This window comes from Festucalex cinctus, chromosome 6 (genome assembly GCF_051991245.1).
Source record: "Festucalex cinctus isolate MCC-2025b chromosome 6, RoL_Fcin_1.0, whole genome shotgun sequence".
Classification (NCBI taxonomy): Eukaryota; Metazoa; Chordata; class Actinopteri; order Syngnathiformes; family Syngnathidae; genus Festucalex; species Festucalex cinctus.
Window position 1 is genome coordinate 6,333,350 of NC_135416.1, and position 12,274 is coordinate 6,345,623.

General features: G+C 40.6%; 1 protein-coding gene across 1 annotated transcript; it reads left to right on the forward strand.

The window, feature by feature from the left end:
- The first annotated feature begins 53 nt into the window (after positions 1-53).
- sgms2a (sphingomyelin synthase 2a) lies at positions 54-12,166 on the forward strand. The gene is made up of 6 exons (XM_077523924.1): positions 54-1,021; positions 8,012-8,488; positions 8,651-8,768; positions 9,492-9,645; positions 9,742-9,908; positions 10,555-12,166. The coding sequence occupies exons 1-6, from the start codon at positions 720-722 to the stop codon at positions 10,735-10,737; spliced, it is 1,401 nt and encodes a 466-aa protein (XP_077380050.1). The 5' UTR covers positions 54-719; the 3' UTR covers positions 10,738-12,166.
- Positions 12,167-12,274: the final 108 nt, after the last annotated feature.

Sequence of the window (12,274 nt, forward strand, 5' to 3'; positions counted from 1 at the left end):
GTTTTCTTGATTGATTGATTGATTGATTGATTGATTGATTGATTGATTGATTGATTGATTGATTGATTGATTGATTGATTGATTGATTGAAATAACCCCAACATTTTCCATTGGCTATTCTTATTCTGACACATACTAATCGGTTTTATTTTCCGGGTTTAGTTACAGTTGTCATCCAATGTTTAAGCGCTGTTATCGGCTAGTTGATACCATATCCACACATCGCCATATTTGCTAAAATAACACATTTGTACATCAGTCACTTTCAGAAAGGTAAACTGCATCAACGTTGCTGAAGTTTGTCTTACTTGACTGGGAATAGTGAAGATCCTTATTAATAGTGACTGTCACTTTAAAAAAAAAAAAAAAAAAAAAAAATCAGGCTTCTCTTGTCAAAATGTCATTGTGAACTTTGCACATAATAAATATGACTAATTTCCCACATGTGACGTCCAGCGTGTTGTTTTTTTCTCCTTGTTTTTACCTGTCACTATGGAGGACAAAAAAAAAAAAAAAAAGCCAAAATAATAAATAAATAAATAAATAAACGTGAACATAAAACGGATATAAAAAAAATCACATTCGAAATTTTTAAACAAAAAATAAATATAAATGGAAATAAAGACAGCAATATATTTACAAAATAAGATATAACAAATACTGGACACTCCACAAATAAGCAAGCAAGTATAGAACTTTATATTTATGTGAAATTTATCATGTATTTTTGTAAGACAAGTTTCTTTTTCCGCTTGTTTCTCTCCCCTGGCTGTTGCACTGTTTTGTATTGTTCTTTGTTCAATAAAGCATTAAAAGAAAAAAAGAAAAAAGAAAAAAGAAAACGAAGGGCGGCGGGGAGGAGCGAGCTCCGGAAGGCAAGCAAGGGTCTGTCCTGGCTGTCCCTTGAGGAGCCGGAGGCGGAGCACTCCGCCTGCTCCTCCCTGAGCCGAGAGAGAGCTCAGCATCATCGCACTCTGTTGCTGACGACGACGCGAGACACTCGAAGGCCCGACGAGCACAGGTAGGACCACTACCAAAAATGGACACTTGATGAACTTACTGTTTCTATTTGACAGGGATCCCTTCAACAATGTGTTTGTTGTTGCGTTGTCGTTTGCAGTAGGCTACTGTAGATTAGAGTGAAATCAGACAGTCTATTTGACAAGGTAACCAAAGTGTTAAATGTAGTAGCTATTGTTACATTTGCACATTTTTTTTATATATATATGTATATATATAGGAGCTCAGTTGAACCTTTCGGTTTTTAAGTCCTAGTAGTCCAATACTCCAAGAAACACAAACATAATAATAATAATAATAATACTAATAATAATAATAATAATAATAATAATAATAATAATAATAATGTAGTTTATATAATCAGCATTTGTGAGTATTATTATTAAATGTACATCTATCTATCTATCTATCTATCTACACACTTCTGAGATGAAATTTGCTCAACTTACTTTTAATAATGTTATTGTTCAATCAAGACACTTATAATTTCGCACAGTACTTAGGAAGCTGATGAGTATCAATATGCAACACTTCTTAAAATCTGCTGTCTGTGTGAAAATCTGTTCACATTTTCAAATGATCATTTCTACAACATTACTAGGAAATTACAATGTCCCTCCCTGGTTAGCTATTTTTAGAACAGACCCACCGTCTTCTCATGTGGTCCTTGGCAACTAGCTGGTTTCCGGGCACCACGTTGGTGGCCCCTGGCATAATGGTTAGCATGTCTACCTCAAGGGCCGAATCTCAGTCCACTCTGGTTTGGCTTTAGAGTTTGCATTGTTGTCTCAATGCTTGTGGGAATTTTGTCCAGATTCTCTGGCTTACGGCCATATTAAAAAACATACAAATCAATCAATTTTCAAATAATATATGATAGTATCAGAAGTGTCTTCTATTATGTAAATCAAAACAACATAGGCACAGTATACATTTAACACATTCATTGCCAGACCAGCAAAAAAAATGCATCATTTGACGTCTTTTTCCGTCAATGGCAGTGAATGAGTTAATGGTCCAAATAAAATTGAGCTCCTATGTTTGGCTGTTGGTAGCACACGTGTCGTTTGTAGTGGTTTTCCCAAAACATGCTTGTTGGGTTCATTGAACAGGCGACACTCGTGTCTCGATGTGCCCTGCAACTGAATGACAACCAGTTCAGGGTGTCATTCTCTTCACTACCCAAAGTCAGCAGGGATGTGTGCCATCTAACCTTACATGTGAGAAAGAAAATGGGAAAATTGCATTTCCTGGTGGTCCATATACAGCCCACGAACATAGGTTGCCCACCCTTGCCTTTAACAATACGAGATGACAACATAGTTACAACCAAGATGTTCAACTCTTATTGTGTCCCGGAATGCACGGCGGGTTTGCATATAAACAAATACATGCACATAGATCCATTCCAAGTGTGTTTCGTATTGATTATAGCATCGACAAAACAGCGTTTTAAAATGGAAATATCTGAACCTTTCTAATCCTGCATCGCTCCTTTAATTCGATTGCCGACTCCCAGATGTTGGAGGTCTGCCTGAAAGGGAGTCAGAGTGTAATTACAAGACTGTGTTGCAAATGACCTGTTGCCACACCCACAAGCCTCATGTGGAACATGGTGTTTAACACTGTGTGTGTGTGTGTATGTGACAGACTCCCTAAAAGCGAGACTCACAATCCTGGCCTAAGGCCCTCTGTCCACCCTATCTATTAAGATTAAAACTCCAGCATATTTACACCACATTGGCTTCGTGACCATTCCTCCAGGTCCGCCCCACCTGCGGCCTAAGGTCCCATCTCGTCCATATCATATGTGGTCCCTCCAAGTCTGCACTAATTCTGGTCTAAGGCACATGGTCCATCCAACCACGAAGGGGTTAACAACAGGTCGGCTATACGTGTGATCTATGGCCCCACTGGTGTGTTAGAATGTGGTTTAAGGCTCCATCATGTCCACACTACTTATCGTTCAACAATGTCTACCCTACCTGTGTTCCAAGGCCCTTTCAAGTCTGCTCCACCACTTGTTTGTGAGACCCAAATCCACCATACTAGTACATTTAAGTACTTTGTCTCCTCTTCAGCCTGATATCTGCCAACATGTGATCTAAGCCCCCGAAGTTCCGCCCCAACTGTGGTTGAAGGCGCCATTATTTATATCCGTTCCGCAGGTCTGCACTGCATATGGTACAAGACCCCCCCCCCCCCCCCCCGAGGTCTGCCCCACCTCTGGCCCCTAGGTCCAGTCCACCAGATTGACGCCACACTCTATACCTTCTTGGCCCAGCTCTATCCCACCCATAGTCTGTGGCCACACCCGACTTTGCTTGACACATGACCCACGATTCCCCACATCCACCGGCCAAGCCACCTGAAGTTTTAAGGCCCCCGCTCACATCTGTGCCACCTTTTCTCTAAGGCCACCATACCCAACCCACGTCTTAGCCGTTGCTCCAAGGTCCAGTACATATCTAGATGGATCGGCGGTGTATATCCTGAAATGGTCAGCAGCAGCCAATCACATGGCACAAACCAAATAGGAATGCTGGAAGCCGGATTTGAACCCCTGACCTCAGAACTGTGAGGCAGCTGTACTAAACATTTGCCAACCGTGCCATAGTAGTGATTCAATTCAGTTTTACTGAAGAAGTTTATATCAAAATTCCTTCTCTGTTTCTGTAACCCACAGACTAATACTGCCATAGACTGTAATTAAAATAATTACAGGTAATTGCAAAGCATTTCCTATTGTCACTGTAAAGTTTCTACTTTGTCACTGTAAAGTTTCTACTTTATGTCTGAGGCGCAAATGTTGGGGAACACAACTCAAACCAAATATTTTGCTGATAGCTTGAATATTTACAAAAAGGGACACTCTCACTCTCTGCAGCCTTCCCAAGAGGACCGCGCCTTCAACATGACTTATTTTTATCACTCCTTTTGATGGAGACAATCCACTTTCTGCCAAGAGGTAAATGAGTGGGGAGCTATTGTAGCCTGTTATTACTGAGGCCCCAAGATGGAGGCCCAGCCCTGTTTCTTGCGGAGTATAAAACGCAGCCTTCATCCGGGCTCTCTGGAAATAGCCTGGATGAGTGCAGCCAGCCAAGTTATCCATTACGCTGTGTGGACATGTGGAATAGCTGTTGGGTTTTTTTTTCTTTTTTTTTCTGTTATTTTTCCATCACCACCCATTCCCTTTGGAGCACTGGCGGGCGCACCGGCTGGTGGGAAAAAAAAAAGATTTCTCTTTGCTTCCCATCAGAGCAGACTAAATCTTACATTCTTACATGGACACTGCTAAACTGTGATGCCATGTTTCAAAGCATAATATTATTTTCCCATATGAAATCATGTGACCCATCCATTCATGGGTAAACTGCAACCATCCCAAGACCTTTATCAGACGTAGGCCTACAGGAAATATCCTGTTATATGAATGTTATGTGCGAGAAGAAGCTAACTTTAAAATTAAACTACAATAGAATAAAACTACTAACTCTTCTAGGTGTATTTTTCCAAAATGCTTTAGAACCCCCAATTGTGAGAACTTTTGCAACTTTTTCTACCCCACTTCATCATCCTGTCTTGGACTATGTGGTCCAACTGTGCTAACATTAGGGATAGACCGATAATCGGCCGGGGCCGATTATCGGCGCCGATATTTGGCATTTTGACAAATATCGGCATCGGCCATGTTTTGAATCTGAAGGCCGATAAAGCTCACTGAGCAGGGGATACTTGCGAACGTAGCGAATTTGGGGTTTTCATCAGGATTTGTAAGATGTTCGCAGTCAGTTTTTATTTGTCGTAAACACATTTGGAACATATTCACACAATTTTTCACCGCAAAAATCTTTTTGAAACGTTTTTACGAACCCTAACAAAAACCCCAAATGAGCTACATTCACATGAATTTGTTACTCAGTGAGAAATTATATATAGTTTGAAAGAATTCCCCCCCCCCTCCCCATTTTACTGCAAATGAATATCGGCTTGAAATATCGGTTATCGGCCAACTTGACTACAAATAATCTGTATCGGTATCGGCCTTGAAAAAACCATATCGGTCTATCACTAGCTAACATGGCTAGTGAATCAGATAGCCGGCAGTTTTGCCAAATGCTAAATGCCAGTTCAAAAGTGGTAAACATGTCAAACCAAACCAGATACAGTATGCCAACTTCCATGCTTTCCATCCTCCAATCAGATAGCTTGATTTGGCTCAAATTTGGTCAAATGCTATCTTGGTTAACAGTTCAACAGCTGGAAACAAGTAAAGTCAAACCAGATACGCCAACATCCTCGCTCCTTTTTGACTCAGTTCTGGTATTGCAAATTGGAATTTGTCAATTCCCCCAATCAGGTTGCGTCCAATATGTGAATTGTGCCGCTTGGTACAGATTAGCACCTGTATGCAATCTGTATTGACTTTATATGTTAATCACGTCATGAGAATAGTTCAGTTTGCATCCGGCTTAGGGGTGTGAATTGCCTCGTACCTGACGATTCGATTCGTATCACGATTCACAGGTCACGATTCGATTCGATACCGATTAATCCCGATACGAATTTATAAGTCGATTGTTGCGATTTTTTTTCATTCAAATTTAGAAAATACTAATCAGTAAGCTTGTAGAGTGTAAGATTTATATGAAAATGTATTATTTATTTATCTGAAATTTATAGAGGTTGTAATCTGTTTCATGTTTGAACAGCATTAAAATAAAAATATTAAGGCTTAATGTTCCGTTCATATAACATTCTTCCATGCTCAAGGTGTGAATCCTAACCCGAAGTCAGACGTTTTGTTGAATATTTTTCCATTAAAAATGGAAGTTTAAAAATCGATTCACACACACACACACAAAAAAAAAAAAAAAAAAAGGCAGTGATGATAAGACGTTGAATCGGTAAGACTACCGAATGAACAATTCTAAGCTAAAAAAAAAAAAAAAAAGATTTTTTTTTTGAATCGATTCGAGAATCGCGCGATGTAGTATCGCAACATATCGCCGAATCGATTTTTTTTAACACCCCTAGGCTTGACTGTAGCGTAAGGGTTTTCCCACATGCCATACACCAGGTTGGATTTACCTGTGGTCTAAGGATCCATTAAGGTCTGCCCCATTTTGGTCCTCAGGTCCACACGTTCTAAAGTCCTCTCCCCAAGTCCATCCAAACCACTGATTTAAGTCCTGCACTTCATAAGCGTAACGCCCCTGCGTTTCCACGCCACCTGGTGCCATCAGGTCTATCTCAACAATGGTTCCTCCGGATGGTGACACCAGCGGCTTCAGGACCCCACAACAAGCAGCAGTTTGTCAGAAAGCAAACCGTTTAGCCTAATGCTAACAATGCAAAATGCCATTGATGGGCTAACAAATAGCAAATGAAGAAGAAGTTAACACCAGACATCCAATTTTCAGGATGCTGCGTCTGTCTCAGTGTAAAAGGCACAAGTTGCTAAATTTATTTCGTCTCTGAAACACCAAATTCATTGAAACGGAACTTCTGTGTGAAAGGATAAAGAATGAATCGAGAATTTTCCAGCTTCTGAGAGCAGCATCTACCACTTTTCTAATCTAACGTAATCCGTTTGTGGTGTGAAATTATATACACCGACTTACTTAATAAGTTTAAGGGCCCATCATGTCCGCCTAAAACGCAGTCCTACTCGATCCTCCTTTGTCCAAGTGTCCATCCTGGTTGTCCCACTTGATAAGCTTTTCCCCGCAATCAACAGAATTCTTCATGATGAAATACTAGTCAAGTAAATTATTTTGCATCTATCGTCACAACTGTCTTACAACAGAGATGTTGCATCATTCCACGTACAGGACGCTAATGATCTTGTGTTGTTTGTATGCAGTCGGTATTAATTGGCCTTGTGACTCATCGTCTGTCAAACATTGTCATTTGCAGCCATCCATCAGCTGCACCTCGTAGCTTACATCTGTGATTCTCAAACTGAACGTCATTCTCCTCCCCTCCAAAATTGATCCTGAGCAACTTGATATCCGTCTATTTCTATCCAATTCTTTGCCCGGGTGCGATATTTGTCCACAAGTAAACATCCCATTGTCTATGCATCCTAAATGGCTCTCGGTTAGAATCGGTATCCCCAGAGCCATTAGCAGTTAAAGGCGCCCTTTAAAACCTTTTAGATGTGAAATAATGAAAATGTTGAAAGTGGATAATGTCGTACGGTTGATGTAGGACTTCCCCCAACCATTAAGTTGAGTACATTGAAAAACATTGTAATTGTAGCTCATCACCCATTTAGTCTTCCGGGTGCCATTTTACACAATTCACCTCTTGCTCCATGCACTCACACTCACTGTTTACCGTTGGACAACCGGAGAACTTAATATTCAACAAAGACAAAACCGATCTGCATGAGGATATATGACTGGCCAGTGGTTAGTTGAGACCGTGCAGGAAGACGGGACTTAAAGGGGGACTAGAAACAAAATGGTGGGGCTGATTTCAGACGGGGCTATATCCAGAGGTGGGCAATTTACAACATTTTGCCGGTCCATCATCATCAGTCCGTCATTTTATTTTAACTATGCTTCGTCACCACTATTTCAGAAATGACAGACAGGGGTGGGCATTCCGTCAATTCGTCAATCGTCAACAAAATGGCCGTCCGTGATGGATTGAGGAGACCGTTAGTACTTGACCCGGTTAGTCAATGCGTAAGCCGTCTTTTATATGTTTTTGTTTTTAAGTTTCACGTCATTTGTCATGACGGACTGACAGACCTTCTGTCAGTAGTGACGGAATGACCACCTCTGGCTATATCACCTCCTCGCCCTGGACCTAGTTTAGTGCTGTTCCTGGTTGAAAATGATTTTGCCCAATTTGGTGCCAATTGACAAACAGTAAAATGACAGAAAATAAGAAGGAGGAACAGATAATTTAAAACAGAAACGCAAGCCACAGACAAGTGGAAGAATGAAAGCCGACTGATTTATTTATCTGATTGCAGTGCCAATACCTCTATCCAGAGGATTCCCACCTGTGAATGGACAGAGGAGGCAGCCATGTCGTCGTCGCAGGCGGATAACACGAATCCAAAAATGGAAAGCGGTGCCGGGCACGGCGGTGAGAAAAAACCCTGCCCCGTGCACACGCCAGTTTCGGGCGACACCAAGCGGGGCTTCCGCAAGAGCAGACACAACGACTACGTGAAGATCTCCATGAAGGAGCCCGAGGTTCATCGCCTGCCGCCGGAGTGGTGGAAGACCACGCTTCTCTTCTTCTACGCCGGCCTCAGCCTGGTGCTCACCACGGTGGTCATCACCGTGGTCCACGAGAGGGTCCCGCCCAAAGAAAACATACCGCCGCTGCCTGACACCTTCTTTGATTACATCGACAGAGTCAAGTGGGCCTTCACGGTTACGGAGGTTAATGGCATTGTGCTTGTCACCATCTGGTTCCTGCAACTCTTCTTCTACAACCACAAGTAAGACGTTTCGCTCACAGATTGAGGCAGACAAAAAGACCTACGTAGTTGTTTAGCCTCACACTTAGTGGGTGGGCATTCACTCTATTATTTATATGCAAGTGATTTCAAAGTAAAATTTCCTTAAGATGTTGCCTTCAAATTCTAATTTATATCTTGCAGGTCCATAGTCTGTCGACGTTACTTCTTCATCCTGGGCACCTTGTACTTGTACCGCTGCATCACCATGTACATCACCATCCTGCCTGTGCCTGGTTTGCACATGACCTGTGCGCCCAAGGTGAGGATGACAAAAAAAAATCCTCGAGCAACATCAACAGAGACTTTTTTTCATGCGTAAACACTTAACCATTCACTTGCCATTGACAACTATAGTAATCAGATCTTTAATGGGCTGGCAGTGAATAAATTAATAGTCATATTAGTACAGTATTACAATTCCACATTTTAATGGCAATATTCCAAAATTATTTATAGCTTTTTACAATTTCACATTGTCCTTCCAAATTTGTTAACCGATTCCATGACATTCCAACTTAAAACTCTTCAGCCTGTCAGACAGATACTAGATGTTAGCATAGCATACCAACTGGTAGCATGTTAGCATCTGCACACTTCTCATCTGAAATTGTGCCAGAACACAGAGCAAAACGTAAAACCCTTATCAATCCACTTTAGCGCTTTCCGTACTCAGATCGCAACATTGCAACTCTGTATGTTAGCACTTAGCACACAAACTGCTAGCATGTTAGCCTTTTATCAATTCCTGTAAGAAATGGGAATACGAAGCAAAATGTAAAACACGTTTTATAACGTTTAAAACACATTTTGTGCTTTCATTACTGTTTGTTATATGCTAGCATAACAACAGGCTAAAATTTTCATTAGAAATTTTACTGGATTACAAGACTTTACCGCGTTGCTAGCTCACTATTGTTAGCATACAAACTGCCAGCATTTCATCAAAATCTACGTCCCCATTCATTCTGCTTCCCGCCGTCAGCTCTACGGAGACTCGTACGCCAAGTTCCAGCGAATTCTGAGGTTGATTTCCGGCGCCGGTCTGTCCATCACCAAGTCCCACATTATGTGTGGAGACTTCCTGTTTAGTGGGCACACCGTGATGCTCACCCTCACCTACCTGTTTATCAAGGAATGTGAGTCTTTTTTTTTTTCATTTTATTTTATAAAATACTGGCTGATTGATTATTTTGGTTGATCACTCTTGCGCTGTCCTGGTCTTTCCCCCGCAGACTCCCCTCGCTCGTTCTGGTGGTACCACCTGATGTGCTGGCTGCTGAGTGCCGTCGGCGTGGTGTGCATCTTGGTGGCACATGAACACTACAGCGTGGATGTGGTGGTTGCCTACTTTATCACAACGCGACTCTTTTGGTGGTACCACAGCATGGCCAACACACAAGTGGGTATCACATTTTTCTGTTGACACAATAGGGTGATATGATATGTTGTAACATTCAGATTTGTATTTTTCATGTTCTCCGTCATCTTGTAAGGTTTAACATTTGAATAGTGTGGTACACTCAATATTTTAGATGAATTTATTCTTATTAGAATGCGTGATTTTGCAACATTTTTATGACAAAATAGTGTAGTACTGTATTTATATCATTCGAAGACAATTAGCACAGATAGTATGAAAGATCTTTTAACGTTTTTAAACTTACATTTTAAAAATATTTTCAAAAAAATACAGCACTGTGATATTTTTAGCATCATTTTATTTATTATTTTTTACTTTTTCATTTACTATTGCGATATCATTTCACACAAAAACAAAATAATGTAATTTGTAAAATGAGGAGATATTTATTAGAGACTATGCAAGATCTTTTAACACTTAAACTTTAATTACAATACATACATTTTAAAAAATATATTTAAAAAAAAATACATCACTCTAATATATTTTTAGCATCATTTTGTTTTATATATATATATATATGAACAAACTGTTTGATATCTAGTAACATGATTATTTAAAATTAATTACCGGTAGCTTTTTTTTTTTTTTTAATGGCACTCCCCTTTCCTCTTCTTGTGCGCAGTGTCAGTGTCCCTCCAACAACTACCTCACCAACACTTGGTGGAACCCGCTGTTCAACTTCATGGAGCGGAACGTGAACGCGCCCGTGCCGTGCGCGTACGGCTGGCCCATCAGCTGGGCGCCCGCCTGCCTGAAGAACCCCTGTAAGAAATACTCCATGGTACAGAGCACGCGTGATGAGTGACAGACTTGTGAAGAGGGGCGGGGGTTCCACAAACAAACGTGCCTAGAAGGGATAATTGTGCTTTGTCTGTCTGTCTGTCTGTGATTTTGCTGTTGTTCTGTAATTTAAAATAGCTGCATAGTCGTGTGTGTGCGTGTGTGCTTGTATACAGTACACACTTGTGCCAGCTTGTAGAGCAGGGGTGAGCGACCTATGAGAGCATTTTAACCCCCCCAACCCCACCAAAACAATTTATCCCACAAATGCTCTTAAAATCTAGTATATATTTAATGGGCGAGTGATTTTTTTCAAAGGTTCCCCACCTCTGTTCTTGGGAATTTGAGAAGCATTTATCGTGACTTCACTTCTCAAGTAAACTTCCAAACTCATTTATTTGTTCAATGAGCGGACCTCACGTTCACTGTCACAAGGTGCCTTAATGTGGCGTTTCCCAACCTCTGTGGCGCCAAGACATATTTTACATCCAAAGAAATCTCATGAATAGGGTTGCACAATTGATTGAATTTGAATTGTGGCTGCCTTGATTAAATTAAGCTCAACGTTGGCAATGTTTAACTCTAATGTGGGCTCTGCTCATCTAATCAAGCAGTCATCCAACCACCAGGGGGCGAACACAGCTGGCGAGAGAGTGAGTCATACCGAGAGAAGAAAGTACAGCAAAAATTGGAGATGAGTTATTGTTATTTATTATTACAGATATTCAGAAATTTCATTCTGCACAGGAAATTATCTACGTAACGTTTGTTCAAAAGTAGTCCAATAAAAATACATAACATCCCTAAAATAATGAAAAATTGTGATTAATAATCATGATTACAAAATGATCAAAAATGATTGTGATTATGATTTGGGCCATTAACAGGCAGCTCTACTCACACTTCACCAGCAATCAAATATTTCCCTAGTAGTTTATTCTGTCTGTTTCTCTAAGTCGCCGGCAAAGATAGATGAACAAAGATACAGAATTTAAATAGAGAGTAATTTTCAGACCAATTAAGTGAAATTAATTTCCCACAGAACGTGACGATTTCTCACGACACACTACAGTAATGTGTCGCGGCACAGCGGTTGGGAATCGCTGCCTTAGTGGGTTCAACTTCAGTCTGTGTGTGTACCAAAACTGCCTTTATGATTCTCACTTTCTTCCCCACATGATTGTTATTAATTAAACTTGATTTTAGAAACCCTTGATTTGTGTGTATCATCGCTGTGGTCTTAATACTGTATTTTAAACTGAATGAAGAACACCTCATTTGCGCCTCATTTGCACTCATGAATCATCAGAAGGGTACAGCAGAGCCTTCGACGTGACATTTTGTTCTGTATTATTTATTTATTTTTTTAATAGGCCAACATTGTTCATTTGTTGTTGCTGTTAATGTAACTGAAATGTTTATAAATAGTCCATCATTTTTCAAGCCAAACCAAACTGTAACCGTCAGTCTGCCTTTTTATTTTAACCACACTTCAGTCATCACTTCATCAACGCGACTTAAGGACCGACAGACTAGTAGTGACGCCTGCTACTCGTTAGAAG